The following is a 26,332-nucleotide window of genomic DNA, read 5'->3' on the forward strand; positions in this document are numbered from 1 at the left end:
TGTCTTTGTTCAAAAAAGCTTTCTTTAGTATGTCTTTTGTGTTTGTTTTCTTGATTTTGCACTTTCTCCCTTTGTCTTTGCTAATTGCTCATGATTGTCTAATTGTATTCATCTAGCCACAGTATACCACCTTCTAGAGGTTACTGCATTACAGGCTATGTTCACAGGCCCGTTACCTGAACGTGCAATGAAGGCAAAGCCACCTTGAACATACCTAGAGCCCATTTACCGGTGGCTTCACCGTGAAGCTTATAAGTATGCTCTAAGCGGGGCACCTGGGTGGCTCAGTCAGTTAAGCACTTGCCTTAGCTCAGGTCACGATCTCGCGTTTTGTGGGTTCCAGTTGGCGTCAGCGTCAGGCTCTGTGCTGGCAGCTCGGAGCCTGGACCCTGCTTCGGATTCTGTGTCTCCCTTTCTCTACCCCTCAGCCACTCATGCTCTGTCTCTCTCTCTCTCTCTCTCTGTCTCTCTCTCTCAAAAATAAATAAACATTAAAAACCAAACAAAGAGTATGCTCTAGGGGTTCAGTCCCGTGCACCAAGGCTTATACCCCTATTGGTGGCACCTGCTGTGGCTCCTGATACCAATGCAAGTGTTGCTGATTCCTCATGGCGGGGGACCAGGGAACCCTATCTTGGTCACAATGCAGTATGGAAGTCTCCGTGGTGCTCAGGATTCTACAACTGCAATGGTCACATGGATTGAAAGACTTACCTGTTCCCTGCCTCCTACTTTCAACCATAATTTACATGTTTTTAGAATATAAATTAACAACTGTAACCATGTAATTTTCCTCGCCTTTGCTTCTTGCCTACATGATACAAGCAGTACAGCTGGTAGCAAAGATTTTCTAGCACAACACGCTCAGTCTTTGCCAGAAAAGAACAAAGACTAAAGAAATATCTGGTTTGGGTGGAAAGAAGAAAAGGTCAGGTTTGTTGTTTTTGTTTGTTTGTTTGTTTATCAAGCCTATCTGCCCCCTCTCTCTCTTGCTTGATTATTTCAGTCTTTTCTTTACTTTCTTGGAGCTTCTGCAGTTGACTTTTGGTGCCTGCCAGCTGCTGCATTGGGATACAGGAACTTTGCAATTTCCATTCTTTCCTCCCTCCCTCCCTCCCTCCATCCTTTCTATCCTCTTTCCTGTTCTCTGTCCTTCTGAACCAAAGATCAGCATGCACATGATGCTTGAGAGAAAATCTTTGCTCTAAAATGCATCAAAGAATAGCTGAATAAAGGGGAAAATATTGAACATACAGGTGTTTTCTGATTTTGATACTGACTGTGGTATAATTCTAGCTGCATGATGGCTTTAGGGTGAACTGGGGAAGAAAATCTAAAATTGGTGGGATCCCAACCTATGGTGTCCCACCTCAAGGCTCACCCCATAACTGTCTTTCTTCTATCTATTGGGTTTAATATTTAAGGTGAAAAATAATAGGAAATAGAAAGAGAGACAGCAAGACAGAGAGGGAGAGAGAGAGAGAGAGAGAGAGAGAGAGAGAGAGAGAGAGATCATTTGAGAGCTTACCACAGAATAAGCACAGAGAAGTTATGTGCACATTCAGAGTTTCTCTTATTTTTCTCCAGTGGGCATCCTTTCCATTGTAGCAGGAGTGTTATTAAACTAATCATCTCTAATGCTTAATTCCTGTGATCACCATGTTAGTGCTTGAGCTCTGTTCCGTATACACTGAGAATTTCTTTTTTTTTAAATGTTTATTTATTGGGGCACCTGGGTGGCTCAGTTGGCTCAGGTCATGATCTCATGGTTTGTGAGTTCGAGCCCCGCGTTGGACTCTGTGCTGACAGCTCGGAGCCTGGAGCCTGCTTCGGATTCTGTGTCTCCTTCTCTCTTTGCCCCTCCCCCACTTGTGCTCTGTCACTCAAAAATAAATAAATGTAAAAAAAAAAAAATTTAATGTTTCTTTATTGATTTTGATGGGGAGGGGGGGAGAGAATTCCAAGCAAGCCCAGTACTGTCAACACAGAGACTGATGCAGGGCTCAAACCCACAAACTGTGAGATCATGACCTGAGCCAAAATCAAGATTTGGAAGCTCAATCCACTGAGCCACCCAGGTGCCCCTCCACTGAGAACTTCTTACTTCTATATTGGCTTCAGACTCCTTTAGGAGTATTCACAAAGTCTTTCTTGATCTAATGCTTTCTTTCCTTCCCATGACCTTGACTTTGTTACATTTTTGGTTCTAGTACCATATCCAGATATTAGTCTGTATTTTTTCTTCATATTTGAGCATTTGTGTTGCAGAGGTTAACTAAAAGAACAGTTTTTAGTGAAAAACTTTTAAAGAAGTAGCAATGAATGTCCAGTAATAATAAGACAATGTTTCACATTGTAGGTTTGCTGGGTAGACAGTTAATCTCATCAGCACTGCAGTAGATGTTAAATTATGCATTTAATTTTAGAAGATTAAAAAACAAAAGTGTATCATACTGAATCAATAATTATCTTTTAGATTCTTTTAGAATCTTCTAGATCTTATAGAACCAATGAAAAGAATCAATAATAGAGAATTTTTCTTTTAGAAACAATAATAAAGAAGCCCGAACAGTTTCTTGAAATTTCAAGTCCGTTTTTGAATTATAGGATGAATCCGTTTACAATTCCAACAGAAACGTAAGTATATCACATTCTTTCCCACAAATACATCTGGTTGACAAATGAAGTGTTTGTGAATTGTCTCACAACTGTGAGACAAATTGTCTGACAATTATGCTTTGGTGACAGTGATTGCAAGAAAACAATAATCTTAGATTCTTTTCCCCACAGTAATAAGTAGCTAAGATAAATTCTGAATCAATTAAAATAAAGCTTTAATATGTCTGGCTTTACAGCCTTGGCTACTGTTTTAGAACAGTGAAGGATTTTGTTGAACCTTAAACATTAGCACTAACAAATGCTTTTGGTTATTATCTGATACTTAAATTGTAAGATCAGATGATTCTCATAGAAACTAGGGAGATGAAGTATGTTACTTTTAGAGGAAGAAACCCTAAATAGAACAACAAAGAAAATAAAGAAGTAAAAGGAGGAGGAGAAATCCAAATATATTAATATTTGAATATGACAACGAAAGAAAGACTAACATCCTGGATCTAAAATTTCTAATGAGTTCAGATAAGGGAACAGGAAGTCAACAAATAGTAATAATGTGAAGAAATAGTGAGTGATATGAGTGGAAGTGATGATTATTACCACTCAAAGTGTGGTAATTTTTTAAGCAGCCATGCATAAGTAATACATAGACATATGCATGTGTCAAAGATTACCAAATTTATACTCTGAATTTTGCAGATATTGTACTTCAATTACCCATCAACGAAGTTGTAATACATAAAAATAAATATAATATGTGAAAAGTTTTTAAAAAAGTAAATAGGAATTCTAGGAATTCAATAATTCAAGGAATACAATAATAACCGAAACTAAGAATTCAATGGACGTATTTCATCAGAGATTAGATGCAGCTAAAAAAGACAGTTAGCAAAAGGGAAAATAGATCAGAGATAATATCCAGACTGAAGCACAAAGACAAGAAAGAAAGAAAGAAAGAAAGAAAGAAAGAAAGAAAGGAAGGAAGGGAAATGTATAGTAAAAACATACTATGTTGAAAAGGACCAACATACTTCCAAGTGGGTCTCAGAAATAGAGGATAGAGAGGTGGGAGAATAGTCAAAAACTAAAAATATAATGGCAAAATATCCCAAAAGTAAGAAAAAAAAACCCCTCAAGTCAAGATTCAGGAAGTTCTGAAATCCAGCAAGTAAACACAGAGAAAAGTGCAGCTGGACCCAATCCCAGTGAAACCGAAGACAAATCAGATACAGTGACCTGCAGACAGTGAAAGAAATGCTGCCTCACAAACCAACATGGATGAATGTCACACACACAAAATATTAGACCAAAGAAGCCTGGTGTAAAAAGTACATGGGTTGCTTTTAAGGATTCTATTAATGTTCATTATGAGAAGAAAACTCAAAAGCAATCTACGGTGTTGGAAGTCAGGAGAATAGTTTTCTGTGGTGAGCAGGACTGGCCGTGGTTGGGAGACCTATCCCGCAGGACTCATGGGGCACTGGCAACAATAATGTCCCTTGATCAGCATAATGGTGATATGGCCGTGCTTGCTTTGAGATTTTCAACAAGGTTCACATTTATGATTTGCTCCTTGTTTGAATGTATTTTAAACTTAAATAAAACTTTAGTGAACATTTTGAATGGTTTATATTATCGGTCACACAGTGGCCATTAGACGTAGGTTAGCCTTCTTTGGACGTATTAAAATCCATGACCAGAATGTAAGCAGATGAAGTAAAGCAGTCAAAATTGAGATCAGAAGGCAGTTTGTTGTATGGTTTTACTTTCAGAGCCAGTCAATTTACATTTTATGAACTCTATAAGTTGAAAATGTTAGAGATATTCTTCCAATAGTTTCCTTTTAAGGCTCCTGTCAACTCTATGCATCAACAATTTAGCACTGAGAGGGGGTTAGGAGGGACCCCTAGGCAGCCCTAACACAGGACAGTCATTGGCAGTCAGCAATGTCAAGCGTTGAAAGACAGCTCTATAAACCAAAAAGACAGTGTGCTGCTACTTTAATTTAAAAAATTTGTTACTGTTACGAATTTATAAATCTAATTTTAACTTTTAATAAAATTTTGTTATACATAAATCTATTAATTTCCACTAAAGTTTTAAATAAATTTAGTTTTCTGAATTTATTTCTACATTAAAAAAATTTTTTTATGTTTATTTATTTTGAGAGAGAGAAAGCAAGGGAGGGGCAGAGAGAGAGGGAGAGAGAGAGAATCCTCCATTTAGCTCAGAGCCTGATGTGGGGCTTGAACTCACAAACTGTGAGATTATGATCTGAGCTGAAATCAAGAGTTGGATGCTCAACTGAGCCACCTAGGTGCCCCTATTTAAACATTTTAAATGGCATTTACAATATCATTATATTTTGTTATCTCTTTAAGTACTTTAAAAGCCAAAAATCATAGCAAATAAAATCTTGCAAAGTATTTAAATCATTATAAAAGTTCAAATAACCAGGGCATCTGAGTAGCTCATTGGGTTAAGCATCCGACTTTGGCTTAGGTCATGATCTCACTGTTGGTGAGTTTGAGCCCCATGTTGGGCTCTGTGCTCACAGCTCAGAGCCTGGAGCCTGCTTCAGATTTGGTGTCTCCCTCTCTCTCTGCCCCTCCCCTGCTTGCGCTCTGTCTCTCTCTCTAAAATAAATAAACATTAAAATTTTTTTTAAGGTCAAATAATCAAATTCACATATTTTGAGAAACTTAATTTTTCCTATACCTACCATTAGTTTTTATAAACCCAAATTTTCTTATACCTTGTAACATAATCATAAAACTAAAATTAAATATGCTATATAGATTTTAAAGCCTAATTTGCTGCATTATGTAACATGCTAAATTCTTTCATATGCTAGAAATACAAAATAGCACATATACATAGAATTTTCCTAAACTTAACATAAAAATTTTAGTGCTTCATAATTTTTCTAATTAATTTCATACTTAATATTACCCACTAAGATGATGCTTTTTTCCATTTCAAATCCCTTTTTGCTGTCTCTCAATTGATTGAGGTTTCATACTAACCAGAGATTTTATGGATTTTTGAGAGCTGCAGACCACCAGGAGAAATTTCCTCACAATTCAAAATGTCACTCCCAAATTTCTAGAATCTCTGTGCCAGTAGGCACCACATATGGGTTGGTTTCATAACCTGAACTCCCTGAGTTACTCCCTTACTCTATTTTCTTATATTTTCCTTCAGCTTTATTATCTGGTCAAGGTGGACGGAAGTCTACAAACCAAATCTAGGTGACTTTGGCACCTGATTAGATTCAACTAATCTATTCACTGTTTGACTCTGTTATGAATTTCCTGACATATTTATTCAATCTGCCAGAGCCAAAAACAAAGATATGTGAATGACATTTTATTGTACAAGAAAGAAATGTCCCTTGTCCAGCTTTGCTGTGCAGTCAGAGTTCTCAGGTCAATATGAGTGCAAGCCCTTTTTCGGCGAGCCCTTGAGAGCGACTGCGATCACAAGTGCCTTTCCCTGGAACACTACCTCTGTAGCAACATCCCAGAGTTGCCCATTCTTGGCTCCTGGCCAAGTGGAAGCCGCTCAGAGCCTCACAACAAATATGTCTGTGCTACCCTCTAGCGTCAGCTTCAGGTAAATCAGAGATGCTTAGCTTGTGAATTAAGAACTTTCACTAAACATTCGCGAAGAAAAAAAGAAGTTTAGGAAGACTGTATACATGAAATTTAATTTTATCGTTGACAAACACTTAAAGTAAAATATATGTGCTATAACAATGTCTTTTTATTGTGCCTATAAACTTCGAGGTATGACAATGGCGATTCAAGGTCTTATCAGTAATTACTTGAAAGGAAATCCTGTACCCTTGAGTAGCTAGTAAGAGTGCCACAGTTATAAACTGAAGTGCTCAAGACTCACAATTTCTTACTCTGAGCCCTATTTCACTGATACATTACTCTGATGCTGAGTTAAATCAAGTCTAAATGTAAAATTCCTTTGTTCTGATCATCAACATTTAAAGATGACCACCATAGTTTTAAAACAGTGTTCTAGAAAATTTTTACAGCAGTGCGTTGACTGATAGAGATACTTCTTCAGAGTACAGAAAGTAAGTCAAGGTTTTTAATATGAAATAAAAATTTGTTATTGGATGCAAATTGATGAGATGATGAAATGAACAAAATCAGAAATTTCTCTTGACTAAACTGCTGTTATTTAATATACAATGCGATGGCATTAAGCCATGAAAGAGAAAGGAATCTTACCATTTATGACAACATGGATGGACCTTGAGGGCATTATGCTAAGTGAAATAAGGCAGTCAGAGAAAGATGAATACCGTATGATCTCACTTACATGTGGAATCTAAAAATTCAAAAACAAAAACAAACACCCAAGATACAGAGAACAGATTGGTGGTTGCCAGAGATAAGGGGTGGCTGACATGGGTAAAGGGCGGGGGGGGGGGGTCAAAATGTACAAAGTTCCAGTTATAAAATAAATAAGTCATGAGATGTAATGTACAGCATGATGACTATAGTTAACAATATGTATTGCATATTTGAAAGCTGCTAAGAGAGTAAGTCTTAAGAGTTCTCATTACAAGAAAAAAACGATAACTATGTATGGTGATGGTTGTTAACTAGACATATGATCATTTTACAATACATATTAATGTAAAATCATCATGTCGTACACCTGAAACTAATATAATGTTATACAGCAATTATGCCTCAATAAAAAATGCAGTTATAACTTTAAGCAAGACATTAAGGTAACAGAGGTTGTTTTTTTTTTTCTTTTATTAGTCATTTTGTGCAGTATTTTATCAAGAAAGGGGTACCTCCAGGATCTGGTTTATCTTCCCTTACCGAAAATGATGAAACCATCACCTTTAGCCAGCCAGACTTAATTCAGTTGACAGGAACGGTATCTCAGGTAACTATGTTACTCTTATTATTGGCCCAATTCTTAATTATAAATGTTTTTTTCTTAAATTGTGAAATATGTTATACACCAAACAATGTATGACATGCATCTGAACAGAATAAAGAATACCATGAAAATAAGCTTTTTACATATCTATCATCTAGATTAGAAAATGCCATATTCATAGCAGTCCCCTGCGTGTCTCTTCCAGGTAGCATCTCCTCTCTGCCACTCAGAGTTTGTCATTAACCAACCTCATACTCTTCTAATTTTTCCAATTATGTATATGTTTATAAACAATATAACCTTAGTTTAATTGCTATATAATTTTATCTGAATGGATTCATATTAATTCTTCTGGGACTCCTTTCACTTAACATCAATTCTGAGATTTGTCTCTTGCTGCGTGTCACAGTTCATTCAATTCATTTCACTGGTTGAAGGTATTTAATGGATAACCAACCTACTGTTTTTTGTTTTTTTTTATCTTTCACATTGTTGATGGTTATATTCACTGCTTCATGTTTCTTTTTTTAATTTTTTTAAGTGTTTTTATTTATTTTTGAGACAGAGAGAGATGGAGCATGAATGGGGGAGGGTCAGAGAGAGAGGGAGACACAGAATCTGAAGCAGGCTCCAGGCTCTGAGCTGTCAGCACAGGGCCCAACATGGGGCTCGAACTCATGGAGTGTGAGATCATGACCTGAGCTGAAGTTGGACGCTCAACCGACTGAGCCACCCAGGCACCCCACTTCATGTTTCTTACTATTGTAAGCAGTAATACCATGACTATTCTTTGCTGTCCCTGTATGCATGTGTAAGAGTTTCCTTAGTTCCAGGGTTTGTAATCTTTTACGGACGATGGGTCCCTTTGCCAATTTTTTAAAAACTTTAACACACAATGACGACAACTAATCTGTGTCTGCGTATTAGTTGACTATTGATTTTAAGGAATAGTGGAAAGCAAAACAGCTGTGTGTGTTAGCACTGTGAGGACACACAACTTTGCTGTCTGGGGGTGGAATGACTGCTAAGTATAGTTGCCTGCTAAGTATAGTATGATTGGGCAGCTACAGGTCGTGAGAGTATCCATAGAGAGTAAGATGTAGCCACTTAAAACCTGACAATGGGCCTCATAACTGTGTAATTTCAGAGTACTGATCAACACATGTGACATTTTTTTAGGATATTTGCAATTCTTTTTTTTTTTTTTTTTGATATTCGCAATTCTAATGATACGTAGGGTACTGTGATTTCTTTTGTGTGTAAAGTCACAATTATTGTTAACCACATTGTGGCTACTCACCTGCATTGATAAATTGATAATGGAGGAAAATGCTGAACTTGGGTTAAAGATGAATTTTTTCAACCATCCATGTTCACGGATTCCTGAAATCTTAACAATGAGTCCCAAAGGACACTAGGCTAGGAATCCCTGCTCCAGGATGTGAATCTGGCAGTATAGTTGTTGGGTCATAGGGCATTTACCCATTTAACATCACAACAAAATGCCCAACAATTTTCCAATACAGGTGTATCAATATCCACTTCTGTCAGCCCTGGATAAGCATTTTCTTCACACCACATCCTGGCCAACACTTACAGTGTCTGATATTTCAACTTCTGCCAGTGTGGTGGCTGTAAAAAGGTAGTTGTTGTTTAAAAGGTAATATATTAACATGTTAAAAAATAAAAATATAAGGCATACATTAAGAAGTCTTGTTTCCATTCATGTACTTCTCCATTTTCACTGCTCTGCCCTCTGTAGAACACTTTCGGTGTTTCTTTGTGCAAATGCAAAGAAACACACAATAATCCATCACCTCCCCTTTTTCTATTCAAAATTTAACAAACAAAAAAGTTTTTACTGAATATGTACAGGCGAAAATTTCATATCTATACCTGAAGAGTGTCTTTATTCTTAAAATTGCATAATATTTCATTATGTGAATAAATCACAGTTCGTTTCTACCAACCTCTATAGATGGCATAAGATACCTTGTGGGGCAGGCCATTGCATAGAGGTAAACGAATTTTTTTAGTATTAGTTGAAAAGCAGACTAACAAATGAGAAATCTCATAAAGAGAATGAATAGATTTTTCACACTTTTAAAGTTTTTCTTTAAGTTTTAATCTATTCCATGCAGTATTTTTAAAAAGTCAAAAAGTACCCAAAACATAAAAATAGCCAACCTGTTTTACTCCTCCTCATTCCTTAGTCTTTCTCTCCAGAGTCAATCACTTTTATTTTATTTGTGTTTCTTCTGGTGTTTATCTCTACATTTCTTTTTTAAAACTAGTTTTATTTCTTTCTTTCTTGTTTTCTTTTTCTTTCTTTCTTTCTTTCTTTCTTTCTTTCTTTCTTTCTTTCTTTATCATTTTTTGAGAGACAGAGAGAGAGAGACAGAGAGAGAGAGCATGCATCAGGGGAGGGCCAGAGGGAGAGGGAGGGATACAATCTTAAGCAGACTGCATGCTCAGTGCAGAGCCCTACCCAGGGCTCTATCCCACAACTTAGAGATCATGACCTGAGCCAAAATCGAATTGGCCTCTCAATGTACTGAGCCACCCAGATGCTCCTGTATCTCTACATTTCTAAATAGTAGGCCTTATGAAAGCAGAGACGATGATTTTATAATACACTGTTTTTCTTTCAGCACTAGTGAAAATTCCTAGCACATGGCAGACACCATTATGTGTTTATTGAATGATTGGATTTTGTTATTTCTTTATCTATCAAGTTAGATATTATCCCTTGTTGTGGAAGATAAGGATACAGTACTGTCTTCACTCACCATCACACACCTCTGCTTTCTTCTCTCTTCCAGGTTTTTTTTTTGTTTGTTTTAATTTCAGAAGTCTTTATTGAATTGATATTCTAGTTATTTAAGGATTATTATTGTGGAGGCAAATACAAAAACATTTCTTACATAGATTTTTGTACAAGCTAATTATGGTGTTTTTTTCATTTGGTTACTTTTTTTTGTTTTCAAGTTTGTGGGTTTGTTTGTTTAGGGAGAGAATGAGTGTGCAGGAGCAGGGGAGGGACAGAGAGAGAGGGACAGAGAGAGAGAATACCAACCAGCCTCTACACTGTCAGCATGGAGCCTGATGTGGGCCTGAGCCCATGAACCATAAGATTATGTCCTGAACCAAATCAAGAGTCAGACACTTAACCGACTGAGCCACCCAGGCACCCCATCATTTGGTTACTTTTCTGTGACACATTAGTAAACCTTCCCAAATAATGAATGAAAGAAAGAAAAGAGAGAAAAGAAAGGAAGGAAGAAAAGAAAGAAAGAAAGAAAGAAAGAAAGAAAGCAAGCAAGGAGGGAGGAAGAAAGGAAGGAAAAGAAAATCCCTCTAAAGACTATTTGGCACACAAACACCTTAGGTTTTCTTTAAGTGCCAGTTATGTTCCTGGAGACACCTCCCCACCCCAGAATCCTTTGCTTTCTTCCTACAGTTCAAATGAATGGAACCTTACACCCGTCATCTTGAGACTTCCTTTTGTCTCTCTGTGATGGATTTCTTGTTTTCTGGAAACTATGTTTCTAGGTTAAAACCTAATTTTGGTGAATTGCATTTTCAAAAACTTCTGGGAAAAGATTTATGAGAATTGGAAATTATGAGAATTGATGTACTTGCAGTTATCTATAATTCACCCTCCACCTGATTTATATTTTGATGGGATATAGATTTTAGTTTAGAAATCATTCCTTTAGAATTTTGAAGTTCACCCTTAATCCCTTTCCTTAATCCCTTGTATTCTACCTTTAAGCATTGGTTTTCTTTTTCTTTTTCTTTTTAACTTAACTGAATGTCCCCCCCCCCCCACACACACACACAAAGAAGAATAGTTAACTATGTTAACTGTGTGAGGGGATGAATTTGTAAATTATGTTGATCTTAGTAGCATTCTAAAATGTATTTACAGAAATATAAGCATTGTCCTTGAGAATACACATGACATTGGGATTCTTGATCATTTGTATGTGACTCTCTGCCATCTCAAAGACCATCTTTTCATTCTTGGAATAATTAAACTTTGCAGTGATTGGCCTTGGTATGAGTCTTTTTCATGAACTGTGCTGGGTACTCCATGAACCCATTCAACCTGGATAATTTCTCCTAATAGTGTTTCCTGGAGGATTTATTCAGTCTGGATGATTTTTCTTAATACTGTTTCTTGGAGAGTTCCTTCTTCTCAACACAATGTTAAGTACATTCACATTGCTGCGCAACCGATCTTCAGATCTTACTTCACATTACAAAACTAAAACTCTATACCCATTAAACAGTTTCTCATTCCCCCTTCTCTCGGTCCCTTAGAACCACCATCGTACTTTGTCTCTATGAATTTGACTACTCTAGGTGCCTTATATAAGGGGGGATCATACAGTATTTATACGCTTGTGACTGGCTTATGTCATTTAGTATAATGTTCCCACAGTCCTTCCCATGTTGTAGCATGTGTCATTCATATGTGTGTGTGTATATATATGTAATAGTATATAATATGATGGAATAGTATATATACATATATATGTATATCACATTGTTTATTCATTAAGCCAACAATGGACACTGGGTGCATGATGCTAATATGACCATAGGTATACAAATATCTCCTTGAGACACTGCTTTCAATTCTGTTGGGTTTTTATCAAAACAAGGACTTGTTGAGTCACATATTAAATCAACTTTTATCTTTCAGGAGCTGCAATACTGTTTTTCATTTTATATTCTCACTAGGAATGCACAAGACTTCCAGTTTCCTCACGTCCTCACCAACACCCATGCCTGTTTATTTATTTTTTTTTATAACAGTAGCTATCATAATGGGTATGAGGTTGAATCTCATTATACTTTTGATTTGCATTTCCCTAATGATTAGTGACGTTGAGTATCTTTTCATGTGCTTGTTGGTCATTTGTTTATCTTATTTGGGTAAATATCTACTTAAGTCCCTTGCCCATTTTTAAATTAATTCATTTGTTTTCTGTTGTTCTTTACATAAGTTCTCTATATATTCTTGATGCTACCCTTTTCTCGGATGCATCATTTACAGAATTTTTCTCCCATTCTGTAGGTTGCACTGTATTGATTATGTCCTTTGATGGACAGAATTTGTTTTTTAATTTTTTTTTCAACGTTTATTTATTTTTGAGACAGAGAGAGACAGAGCATGAACGGGGGAGGGGCAGAGAGAGAGAGGGAGACACTGAATCGGAAACAGGCTCCAGGCTCTGAGCCATCAGCCCAGAGCCCGACACGGGGCTCGAACTCACGGACCGTGAGATTGTGACCTGGCTGAAGTCGGACGCTTAACCAACTGCGCCACCCAGGCGCCCCCAGAATTTTTTTATTTTGATGTAGTATGTATTTTTACATTTGTTATTGTTGTGTACTATCACAACCAAGAAATCACTGCAAAATCCAATGTCATGAAGCTTTCCCCCTAGGTCTTCTTCTAAAAGATTTATAGCTTTAATCTCTTTGTCTTTTGTGTCGACTTTGTCATCCAAACTTTCTGTTGAATTTATTCTACTTTCTTATTTTCAGTTTCTAAGAGCTCTCATTCTTGATTGTATTATTTTAAAATTTTTTAAACATTTATTTATTTTTGAGAGACAGAGCACAAGTGGGGAGGGGCAGAGAGACAGAAGGAGACAGAATCCGAAGCAGGCTCTAGGCTCTGAGCCTGATGTGGGGCTCGAACTCACAAACCGTGAGATCATGACCTGAGCTGAAGTTGGAAGCTCAACCAACTGAGCCACCCAGGCTCCCCTCTTGATTGTATTTTTGGAGACATTTCTTATTTGACAGATGGATATTCTCTTATCTGTCTAATATTACCAATTTTAAAAATATATCCTATATAGTTGTTTCTGTTTTCTCTTAATCTTTCCACCCACACCCTTTAGTTTCTTTCTTTGATATAAGACTCCTTCCTTAATTGTCTGGTGATACTCTGCTGCATATAAGTGTCTAAAGAATTTATGACATTAAAGAGCTGCTGATTGGAAGTGGCTTTACAGAATGGCTAGAGCTTGTCAGCTGGTAGGGTAATTAATTTAGGATAATTGGGGGTAAGTGAGGTTCATTTGGGACTGGGATTAGCTCCAAATGTAGATCTTGGGGTTTTCCCCTGGCTCTGGTCAGTTTCTCCATTTTAGACTCCTCTAATCTCCCTCCTGGGGTGGACTGGGTCAAAGGCGTTGGTATACACTGATCCATAAGTGTTATTGAACCAAGCAGCACAGAGGAGCTGAGAGTTCAAAGTTCAGCATGTGGACTTTCACTTAATTCCTCTCCTCTTTGTATAGTAGCTTCTCCTGTTTCCCAAGGTACCTGTGAACCCAGATCCGGAGATTTCTCATTTAATTTTTCCACATGAAGCCATTTCCAGAGTTCTGTTGAGGCAGAAGAAAGCTAGATGCTAATGTTGAAAGGATTTAGGGCAAAGTGGGGATTTGTTCTGTTCCTTAAATAGACATTTAACCCTTTCCTGTGTTTTTATATGAGCCCATATCTCATTCTCTCTGTCTCAGATGCCTGCTAATTGTTTCAGGGGCCCTAAGGCATGGATGGACTTGCTTCTTGGATAAGGATAAGGATAAGGATAAGGATAAGGATAAGGATAAGGATAAGGATAAGGATAAGGATAAGGATAAGGATAAAGATAAGGATATTATTGTTTTAATTTAACTTTTATTATAAGATTCGATTTTTAAGAAACTCACATATTCTTTGTTTTAATGTCACAAACTTAAACCCTCAGCCAATTATTTAATTAAATTCACATCTTTGAACTCTAAGGTTGAAAACAAAGTTTTGGCTTTGCCATGTTTTAGTAACTATTGCAGAAATCTGTTTCTTTAATATTTAAAGACAGTATTAACTCTTTTAAAAGCATTGGTGCTTTAGATAACTAACATGTTTTGTTGAATTTAAAAATGGTTTCTTAATGTGTTCCTTTCAATTCACAGGGAAACATTACTTCACAAGTTATACCTGGAAAAGGTAAATTCATAAACTTCTCATGACTTTGAAAAACATCAAAGCACAAAGGGATCTCTGTTTCTTGACAGCTCTTAACTTCCCCTTTTCCTGGCTCTCAGCAGCCTGTCTCCAGTGTCTCCTCTGATGTGTTGAGTCTAATCTACTCTGGGCTAGAAAACCCTGATAATATCACTGGTTAAATTCACACTTAAAGTCAAAATAAAAGATGATCTGATTAAGGGCCCACGAGTACAGTTCATGTGTTTTAATGCAGGCATGTGATGATCAAAGTGCTGAAACCATTGCCAATTCCTTAGTTCCTAAATGAAGACTTGGCCAATCCTCACATCCAAAAAAGCATTATGTGGCATGTGCATATGTAACATTTTGAGTCAAGAAGTCTGTAAGAACTTTGTGACATTACTTGATAGACATAAAACAAGATATAGAAATGACAGACTGTGAGGTGCCATTAAATGGCTCACTGAAGCACGTTTATTGCAATGGCTTTCTCAGGTTGTCCTTTCTTCTGTTGCGTGAGCCTTATAGGAACATGTCTGCCTATAGTAGATTTTAAATACACTAGCTAATTTTTAACAAACTAGCTAATAACTGTATAATCTGTGAAACTGTTATAACTTTATAATCTGTGAAAAATGTGCATACAACTTTATGAAAGTGATTTCAAAAGTTCTTAACACTCTGCTATGTGTATGAGTTAGGATTAGATTCCCGAGTGTATGAAAATGTGTCTCTGCATGAACATGCCCAAATCTGAGGCTTGCTATAAATGATTGTCTCAGGAAATGGGTTTTTTTCTTTCAAAAATAGACTTGAATGTGAAACTCCCTCTATAACTTTCCATACCTCAATAACTTAATATTTAACAACATAGGTGCAATTGACATGTTTGTCTTCTGCTATGCACAGAAGAGCTAACAGAACTTGGATTAAATGACACAGCTCATCAAGGTGAAGGACTTAGTTTGGAAAGAGATTTAGTCAGCCAGACGACAGCAACACAGGAAAAATCACAGGAGGACCTCCCAACAATAAATAATAGCGTTTCTAAAGAAATATGGTTAGATTTTGAAGACTTCTGTGTATGCTTTCAGTAAGTATGAACTTTTTGTGAGTATTAAATGTGGTGGATATATAAGCCATTAATTTTTAGCTATCATTTAAAGGGATTAGACCAATATTACTCTGGCATTGATATAATAGCAAGAGAAACTGTTAGAAAGAAAGATCGATGAGTTGACTATCCACATAGAACATCAATAGCCGAAACTCAGGCCAGTTTCAGGCCATCCTCAGAGACTTACTTATTGATTAAGATGAAGACTGTTTATTCACTAAGAGAGATCATTTGTGTCCCTTTAAGACAACTAATTCAATACAGTTGTTATGATTTTTTTCCCAGCTTTATTGACGTATAATTGGTAAATAAAATTTTAAGAGATTTAAAATGTACATGGTGATGAATTGATATAAATACACATTGTGAAAGACTCTTCCCATTGAGTTAACACATCCAACACCTCACACATTTACCAATTTGGGGGGACAGGGTGGGAACATTGAAGTTCTACTCTCTTAGCAAATTTCAGTAACACAATCCAGTATTATCAAGTTTAGTCACCCTATGGGATGCCTGCGTGGCTCAGTCAGTTAAGCATCTGACCTGGTTTTGGCTCAGGTCATGATATCACAGTTTTGTGAAATTCAGCCCAGTATCAGGCTCTGTGCAGGCAGTATAGAGCCTGCTTGGGATTCTCTCTCTCCCCTTCTCTGTGTCCCTTCCCCACTTGCGCTGTCTCTGTCTCTCTCAAAATAAAGAAATAGAAGCTTAAGATTTTTTTTTTTTTTAAGTTTAGTCACCATATTATACATTAGATCCTCGGACCTTATTCATCTTATAAGTGAATGTTTGTATCCATTTACCAACCTCTTCCTATTTTCTACACCCACCCCTGTAATTATTTGATCCTACGATCCTAACGTGTTGTACTAGTCTGTTGCATATGATGGCAGTAACCTGTTATAAATAATGTTTTCCAGGAATATATATATTTTTCACAAACCAAGTTCATATTGCCTTAACTTTCAAAAAACAGAATTCAAGGTAAATATATTATTATCTCCTTTCCTTCTCATATGTAAGTTTGTGATTAAATCATGCTAGTGAGAAACACCTTCAAATCTATCAAGCATTTATAAAATTATGATTATATTAACAAAATCAATTCTTAGAGTCTTCTACTAATCTCTTATCCAGACAATAAGCAGAATTCTGCTACTCATGTCTCCAAGTATGAGTCATCTGATTATGTTCAGTCCTGAGCTGTGTTATTATGTGAATTCACATTAAAAGTGCTTGATTTGTGAATAAATGAATCACAAATAAATTCGCTATATTTGATTTAAATTGTTTATTGAAATACATGCTATTCCTACAACAAAAGCACATTTTTACTATCATTTCTGCTGTTTTTGAACCCTCTACCTGGAGTTCATTCTCCGTCTTTATTCCCTTCATCAGGCTAATGCTAGAAGTCTTTCAGAACAGCGTGAATGTCCTTGACCCTGTGAGACCTCCTTCCCTGGCCACAGAGTCTAAGTCAAGTACCCTGACTGCATGCACTCTGTGTAACCTATGCTTACCCTTCTCCGTCCCAACTGCCTGATTGTTTTTCTCTGTGGCCCTCCACCTACCTACCCATTTGATGTCAACATCTTAAGGAGAAAGACTCTGTCCTTTTGTTTACTATTATAATATTGGTCCTAGCATGAGGTAGGAACTCAACAACAACAAAAAAATTATTGAATGAATTAATTAACAAATCTCACATGGAGTGGAATTTGGGGGGAAACTGTGAAGCATATTCTGGGAAACTAAATTTAACTGAAACTCTTATGTTGCTTGTATGGGGCCGTTCAAGCCCCCTGCAATAATGCCACATCTCTAGGAGCGGTACAAGCCACACAGTTGGGGGAAGAAAGAAGTCTTGGAGATGGCTTTTCTCATTGCATTTGTACTAGATGAGAATGCCAGCAGAGAAAACCTTTTTAGCATTTTTCAGGAGGTGCTTTGCAGCTGGTTGTCTGCTCTGAAAGCAAGAATCAAATCTGTGGTGGTGCCTGTGGGGGAAGGTCGTGGGAGAACTGGTCAACCTAGCTCTGGAGTTTATCTATGAAAATACCCAGAGGAATGCTTTGACTTTACGAAAATAGCATAACTGCTAATTGGGAATAAGTGGCCCCAGAGATGTGAGAATAACATACAGTTTACAGGCACTTCGCTATATCTCCACATTCACTGTTGGCAATAATAAAATGAAAGTCATTGATAGGTGCCTACTCTGTTGCCGGCCCTGAACTAGGTTTTTTATTGCATTAGCTCCCCATGGCAAACCCTATGAAAGGACTATTATTATCATCATTTTTCAGATAAGGAAACTGAGGCAGGTTAAGGCTGAGTAAATTGCCCAAGACCACCACACTGGTAAGTGGCACAAGCATCATGAGAATAAGGTTTGCCTGATGTGAAGCCTGGGACTTTGTCACGAGTACGCCTCTCTCGCGAAGTACACCGGGTTGGTAGCCTGGAGCCAGACTGCCTGGCTTCGAATCCAGGTTTCATTGGAGTGGGACCCTGACTAAGTTAAGTCCACTTTGCCTCAGTTTTCTTTCCTCTAAAATGATGGCAGTAAGAGCCCATTATCCTAGCATTGGGAAAATAATTGAGAGGATGTATGTAAAACACTTAGAAGAGTGCCTACTAAAGGCAAGTGTAAGCAATGTTGCTGTCACTCTTGTCACTAAAGGCACTTTGGTTACGAGTTTTTGTTATACACCACCCTCCTAGGACACATGTGTATCTGTGCAGTAAAATGGCCAACTGATTTTACAAACTGGTGGTAAATATAGATTTTTTTCTCCCTTCCCAAGTCCCAGCTGGGCAAAATAAGATGATAGCAGTTCCTACGAGTCCCTTTAGTCCCCCGATTTGTTGTTTACATCAATGATATGAAAAAACAACAGCTTTTTCTTGGAGGGCATTGGAATTCAAACTTAACGGCCATTAGGATGGCATGGGAGGACGGATTGGTTGTGGGCTCAGGCCAGGCATTCCTGATTTTAGTGGCCATAGGTGATTTTAGTGGCTGAGCCTGAGGCCTCTCCCAGCACATTCCATGGATGTCCCATCAGTGCTCAGTGTGTAGGTGGGATAGGTGCTCCCAAGGTGCCCGGTGCTGACACCAGTGCAGAGTTCCTCTGGGTGGCCTCCATGCCCATCCTGTCCCCAAATTCGCAGGCCCTCAAAAATGACAGCAAATGAACTCTTTGCAGGAACTCTTCCTCTGGCACGCACACTGGGCTGGCAAATCCAAGCTTCTTTCATGATTCTGGATAGTGAATATTTGAAACAACTGTCTTTATCGCCAACATGTTGCAGCTAAAAGGAAACAAACAAAATAGATGTCAAATGCTTACTATTGAAAGATACTGAGGGAAACGATCTTTTCAAACCTAGTTACACTGTATCAAGCATTTCCAGAAATGCTTGTCATTGGATTAAGTAACAAGCCTGCAGTTTTTACAGTATCACTAGAGATTTTTCTTTCATATTTTAATTGTTTTTATGTTGTAAAATACTATGAAAGCTTTTAATGTATAATAACATTAAGTTAATTTAACACACTTACCATATACCATCAATCAAAATTATGTGGAAGCACCAAGAATTTGAGAGGCAATTAGAAGTGCTACAGTCTCAAAGACCAACCTTGGAGTTGGTAAATAGATAGACCTACTTTTGAATTTCAGCTTTGAACTTGCAAGCTCTGTGACGTTTGGAAAGTTACTTACTCTCTTTGTGTTTCAGTTTCTTCATCCATGATTATGGATATTAATAGTGCCCCTATAGGATGGATTGAGATCATGTGCATGTAACCCTTCCGTGGCTGTCCTTTAAGGGAAGTTCTGGTTTTACTCAGTACTCTCTTGCATCGTCAAAGCGAAAATCCAGTCTGGTTCATTAGTGTGCGTTGGCTATATTTCTAGAGATCTTGTAAACAAAAGGAAGAAAGGGTTTATATCACATGCCATCCTATAAAATACCTTGATACATCCCCATTGGACATTTCCATTCTTTGCCACGGTTACTTTGTGTCCTGTCTATTTATCAGAGATCTGTATGTTCTGAGTATTGCCCAGCCTCAAGCCCAGTCTCCTCCATTTGTTATTTCTGAAACAAGCATATCCCTTTTCTTCACTCGTGGAGAAGAGCTTTGACTCTCTCTGATAGGGAGCCAAACTCACACAGGTCCTAGAGACCCAGCTTCTATAGACTATTGCCAGCATTTACTCAGTGTGATTTTCTTCCTATCATTAAAGCTGTAAAGTACTTACTGTGATGTCTAGAGCACAGTAGGTTCTCTATAAATGTTAGGTAGAATTATTAGAAGTGTGAAATACGGCATTAGTTGACTAATATTAAATTCAATGATTTGTCTGATTTATCACAGTTCTCAGATGAACGCGTGTCCTACTATCTGTTTGTGGATAGTCTGAAACCCATTGAACTGCTGGTTTGCTTTTCTGCACTGGTACGATGGGGAGAATCTGGAGGTAAGAGGGCTTTGAGAAAATTATAGTCTTAAATCCCAGCTCACTTTCATTCAGTCCAGGGGAAATACAAGATTTTGGGGCTCTGGATGAAGGAAACTATTTCCTCTCCAGAGTCTGCAAGAGAGTCACCCTCACACCGCCTCCTAGGATGGTCTTCCTCCTCAGACGTCATGGGTTATGCTCACTCTTACCACCTGCTCCTCTCCTTGTTGCGGTCACATGTTCACCTCTTCAGCATGACTAGCCACTCTGTTTTTCTTTCCACCTTTGCATGTCACCATTCTTGAGTCTTTCAAGATCTGTTGAAAAACGTGCATTCTTCCTTTGATTTGACAATTCTGAAGATCTTTTCCTCCATCCCACCCTGGCCTTTGTTTTCATGATTATACTTTAGAACTTACCTGCCAGTAACTATATCATCTCAAGCATCCCCATTTCAAGCTCTGACTACACACCCTGACTCTCCAGTCCACTTTCTCTAGAACCCTTGCTTCTACAATCCTTTGACTCCACTGGGACTGCCATCCGTTGACCCTCCCTCTTTTCCCTATTCGTCTGTCTCCTCGTGTCCTTATTTCTCTCATCCCCCAGTTTCCATGGCCTGTTGTTGTAATTGTAGCCTTGGACATACCTCAGCGTGATTGCTCATCTTTACCCCCTCAGCTTACTGTCTTGGCAAAATCCCAATACTGGTTGAATTCAGCCAATGAGCTCTGTATCTTACGTGTGGTGCATCAGAGCACTGATGAATGTGCACCGATTGGATGTGACTGGAGAAAAAATAACCCTATCAGCTAGCCCCACGTTCAACTGAGGGCCACAGATTTCAAAATGGTCCCCTAAACACTGCCAACGCTTCCCTGGTTCATGCATTCCTCACTCTCATCCTCCTGGACGACTATCTCAAACCTTCAGATCTTCTAACAGCTGCTCTCATCCTTGTGTATTTTCAGCTGATGACCTTGTTGCTATTTTCACTGGAGAGAGAGAAAAAATCAGGAATGACCCACTTCATCTTTCCCATAATGAGTTCTCCCCAGTTCTAGTCACCTTCCCTCCTGCCCCTGGATGGACTGTTCTTGCTTCTGTCTGAAGCCAGCTCTTTGCACATGTGCATATATGCACAAAACATCATTCTTCAATTCTTTGTCCTGTTTGTTAAAGTTAAATCTGTTTATTTCAAAACAGATTAAGAAACAGCATCCCCCCCCTCACCATCAATCTCATTACCTATGAGGTTTTTAAAAATATTTATTTATTTACTTTTGAGAGAAAGAGAGAGAGAGAGCAGAGGAGGGGCAGAGAGAGGGGGAAGGAGAAAATCCCAAACAGGCTTAATCCCACGGGGCTCAATCTCACGAACTGTGAGATCATGACCTGAGCATAAATCAAGAGTTGGACGCTTAACCAACTGAGCCACCCAGGTGCCCCAACTATGGTTTGTTTTTAATCGTGCCTGTAGTTTTATTTTCAAGATAAATTTGGCTAAGCAGATCACACTTTCCATTTTAAGGAAAATATGCACAATTGAAAGTTTTCCTGATTTTGATGAATAAAATTCAAAATACTACCTCCTATCTCAAATGAAGAAATGTTTTTACTGGATTACCAAGATCAATCCTACTAATTCTATGTAATCCATGAAAGGCTATGGCTTTTATAGAAAAATAAAAGCCTAAACAGCAAAATCAAAGCCTCTCTAATTCAAATTTATAATACCTGGCACTATGGAGGTTCAATAAAAATTTGCTGAATGCTGGATATTAAATGTCCTGCCAACTTTGATGGCAGGCCTATGATTTTCTACCCAGGTATACCAGCAGTTAGAACAGGGTCTAGTGTGTATCAGTGGGCAATAAACACTTGTTGAATATTTCCAAACTTTATTGGTATAAACTTAGTATATCTATTAAGTAAGAGCTCCTAAGCCATACCATGTCCTAAAACATTGAAATTCTATGTGTGTAGAGGTGTTTCAAGTCATGTTGTGCTCTTATATCCTCAGTTTGAGTATTATCGGGAAATAGGGTAAAAATATAGGGTAAGATAAGTTCTGGAGATGTAAATACAGTAGGGTGACTATAGTTAATGATACTATATTATATATTTGAAAGTTGCTACGAGAGAATCTTAAAGGTTCTCATTACAAGAAAAAAAAACCTGTAATTGTGTGGGGTAATGGATGTTAACTAAATTTTCATGGTAACCATTTCACAATATATACATGTATCAAATCATTATGCTGTACATCTAAAACTAATACAATGTTGTGTGTCAAGTTTGTTTCAATTAATTAAATTAAATTAAATTTTATTAATTTAAGAAGTGTTTTGGCCTTAGCTACCCATGAAGAATGCCTGATATTCTTTATTCATTTTCAGAGGAACACTAAATGCTAAAATTAAATTTTTGTTACTGATTTGCTATTTCTACACACAATTAAAGCTAAGAATCCAAAGTAAAAACATAAGCAATAGGATATTTAGACTTCGCTTGGCCACTATCTTAGGAGAACCTCTTAATTTCCCAGATATGTTTCCCCCACTCTTTAAAATTGCACCTAGAGGGATATTGTGGTTTCTGCCACAGATAATAAGGTAATCAAAGTGATGGGGATGATTCTGAGGAGGAAAATGGGACAGAGAGGAAAACTTGAATCCCACTTCATATTATTTCTAGTAATTATCTCCCAGAGTAATTTCTCTGGGTTTTATGAATATTTTCAGAACACCTCTAATTCCTGATATTGTTAGTATCATTACTAGGGTCGTGAAGTGAAGGCCAGCTATACTCTCACAGTCAAATTTTCATATTTTTCCCTTCCCTAGCTTTAACAAAAGACAGCCCCCACGTAGGGCCTGGACTGCTTACAGCGGAATCCCTTTCCTGGAAATCTCTGAAGCCACGAGATCTTGTTTTGAAGATTCATACGTATGCCACCAAGGCTGCGGTGGTCCGGCTGCCTGTTGGGTATGGAGTAACTTCATTTTTCCCACATGAAGAACTTTTTGAAGCCTTGTAAGCTACTGGCTACCTGATAATTAAACAATATGGGATATAGGATATGGTTTCTGAAAGTGATCTCGTATGAAACAGATCTATCATTATGATTCTTGCGAAAAATAACTCCACGAGCACATATATTAAAGAAATGCTGTTCACCGAATCTCCATTTGGAAGACCCATAATTGTCAAAGATTAACAACTTCTTTAGTAAAGAATAGGGTTTAAATCAGTATTTCTTAAAATCAATGTATCAAACAATCATTTTTGTTTTCTTCAGAATCTTACATGCCTTGGCAAGAACCATGATTTTATTTAAAAACAGACTTTTTCCCCTACCAGTCTATAGTTTTACCTTGTGTTTAATATTACCTATAGCTTTATTTTTAATTAAAATAAACTTGGCTCGGCAGATTATATTTTCCATTTTAAATAAAATATGCATAATCAAAAAGTTTTCTTGATTTTGATGAATAAAATTCAAAATATTACCTCATATTTCAGACGAAATGAATATTTGTACTGTATTTCCTAAGATCAATCATGTTAATTCTATGTGATCAATGAAAAGTGATGGCCCTTATGAAAAAAAGCAAAGCCTAAACAGCAAAATCAAATGCTAAAATAATGTATGGCAAGCATCCAATCTTCCCAGGAAATAATAAATTTTAAAACTTCAATATTTCTCACATCCTACCCTGAAAACCCTGGCATAGAGAGGTTCTCCCAGAAGTCATTACTCTGAGTGCTAATCCATTAAGACAACCAAGAACAGGAAATTAATAAAGAACCTCCTTGTATATATCTGGGTGTTTCCCTGCAGGGCCTAACCTATCAACATGTATGTTTTGAACACGCTCTAAGTGCTCAACAATGGGGGGAATGAGTGTCCCTGCTCTCGGTGACACCGCAACCCTGGTAGGAAAGACACAAACAACACACATAAAATTATGCATCTGTGGGAAAGTGACCGTGAAATCTACAAAGCCCTATACCACTGTGAATTATTCTTGTTAGTGAAAAATCAGGAGTCACTTGCACTGGGACTGCAGCGTATGGGAGATTCCTCCAGCATGTGCAAGTTCCTCATTTAGCATAACTATGTTTTATGTGATTAATGAAACATAGATTCCATGATCTCTGATGATTCTTTCAGAGTGAATATCCAAAAGTCTTTATCCCACCAGAGTTAAAGAATTCTACTCTCAGTAATGTCTGACTTCATTTGAGCACAAGCTGTCATCAAACAACCAGCAGAGTCAAGGACTACAACGGGAACCCCTGGGTCCTCATATATTGTCTATTCTCTTTAGGAGACATATGCTTCTCTTCACCGCATACTCCCCTGTGGGGCATTCCATACACATCTGCAGCATGGTGACTTTTGTCATTGGGGACGAAGATGTCGTGCTACCCAACTTTGAGCCGGTAAACTTTAAGCAGTTGTGATTTTTTTGGTGCCTTATTTTCAAAGATTTTGAACTAAATCATAGGCCTATTTTTTGTAATTCAACTTACCCATGTTTTACCTTTTAAAACTGTGAAGTATATTCTGCAAGAAATTCTCCAAAATGACACGTACAATAAATAGCCTACACTCTGCAGGAATGCAAAATAATTTTAGTTTTTCTCCGACAACTGCATTCACTTCTGCTCTGTGGAATCCCCTTTCACCTCTGTTAACATCTCAGGTAGATCCCATAGCATACTGGTCCTTCGGAATGTATAGAGGATCAGTACAGTCCTTTCCATTACAGCTTGAAATTCTGGTATCATTGACTCCTTTTACCCCTTCCTCAGCCTAAGAGATTTGGAGCATTTGTCTCTGGGATTCAGGGAAAGAGGATCCATGGAAAGTCCTGTCACTCTTGTTCATCTCCTCTTTTCTTGGCCTCTTCTTAGTTTCTCTTACACCGCTGTTCTGACGGTGTCTGAAAGAAGAAATGAGGTAAATGCAACCGGCCACTCCCCTGAGGTCCTGTCTCAGTTTTAGATGTCCTCTAAAAGGCATCCCATTTAGATATGTGGGCCTCTGCTTTGGGGGGACCAATTTGCATGGGGCATTCTCACTGCATAATTCAGTTTTACACCCTCCCCCATCCCATCTCCATGTAGCACAGCCTCTTATTAGGGAGGCGAGATCCTCTCAGCCAGTCGATAACTCTCTCGGCCAAGGTAGCATCAAGATGATTCAGAAGCAGCTCTTTTGTGCTAATGTTGCTGTGGCCCAGACAGGCTCAGTCACGGATTCTTGCCTCTCTAGGCAGAGATTGTGCAGGATTCCCCTGACGGCCTCCTCTCTGCTGTGCTGTCTCTCTCCAGTCCTCTCCCTCCTGCGCAGTAGAAGAAAGATCAGCAAGCCCACCTTATAAGTACATGTCTCTTAATCCCTTAATCACATTTATCCTGCTTTTTTAAATTATTTTTTTCATCTTTGTTTTCTTTTCTTAAAAAACAATTTTGCTTTAGGTAGTATGGATTATCCAGTCTGGTTTTTTTTTTTTTTTTTTTTTTTTTTCTTTAGGTGACTGAACTTCGTAGGTGTCTAGTTATTTTGATCTATGAACTCATCTTTCCCTGGGGTTATAAATTCCTCCATCTTGTAAAACCTACTGGGGCTTAAAGTCAGGCCCTATTATTCTTCAGTTCGAATGAGGAAGCAAGAAGCGATAGACCAGTCCAAGAGCAGAAAGATTCAAGCTGCTCAGAGCCGTATGTGATCACTCCCAGTGCTGCCTCTTGACCAGACAACTTTTCTGGTCCTGGCTTCACCTGAGGGGGAAATACCACTGAGAAGAGGCTTTCTGTAGGCTTTGGGAGGTTGGGGAGAAGGTAATAGGATAGTAAATGCGTTAAGGGGGCGAGTCGGTTGTGTCTGTCTTCATCAGTTCGCCCCAAGCAGCAAATTGGTACTGTCCAGGTATAGCTGCGGGGCCATTCCTCAAAACTTCTGCAGGGAACCAAGGGGCATGATGGCAGCATGGTGCTCCCTAGGAAAGGGGGCAGAAGTAGACCTCACAAATTTTTGTTCCCACTTCACCCCCTCCGTGCTGTCTCAAAGCACCCTCTACTCTGGGCAGCTCCTCCCCTACCCACCAACTACCCACCACATACCAATCAAGATAATCTGCGAACGCCTTAGGTTTCTCTTTCTCTCTCTCTC

At 38.0% G+C, this 26,332-nt stretch overlaps 1 protein-coding gene across 3 annotated transcripts in view; it reads left to right on the top strand.

Annotated features, from left to right (window-relative positions):
• The window catches only part of ADGB (androglobin), a 164,493-nt gene that overhangs the window by 77,099 nt on the left and 61,062 nt on the right, over nucleotides 1–26,332 (top strand). For all 3 annotated transcript variants that reach the window (XM_030316536.1, XM_032593262.1, XM_032593261.1), the window contains exons 12-19: nucleotides 2,547–2,637; nucleotides 7,407–7,536; nucleotides 14,520–14,553; nucleotides 15,463–15,646; nucleotides 16,594–16,657; nucleotides 20,064–20,166; nucleotides 22,995–23,136; nucleotides 24,483–24,597. In XM_030316536.1, coding sequence (XP_030172396.1) covers nucleotides 2,547–2,637; nucleotides 7,407–7,536; nucleotides 14,520–14,553; nucleotides 15,463–15,646; nucleotides 16,594–16,657; nucleotides 20,064–20,166; nucleotides 22,995–23,136; nucleotides 24,483–24,597 — 863 coding nt within the window. The remainder of the gene's footprint in view (nucleotides 1–2,546; nucleotides 2,638–7,406; nucleotides 7,537–14,519; nucleotides 14,554–15,462; nucleotides 15,647–16,593; nucleotides 16,658–20,063; nucleotides 20,167–22,994; nucleotides 23,137–24,482; nucleotides 24,598–26,332) is intronic.

Source organism: Lynx canadensis, chromosome B2, assembly GCF_007474595.2.
Source record: "Lynx canadensis isolate LIC74 chromosome B2, mLynCan4.pri.v2, whole genome shotgun sequence".
NCBI lineage: Eukaryota > Metazoa > Chordata > Mammalia > Carnivora > Felidae > Lynx > Lynx canadensis.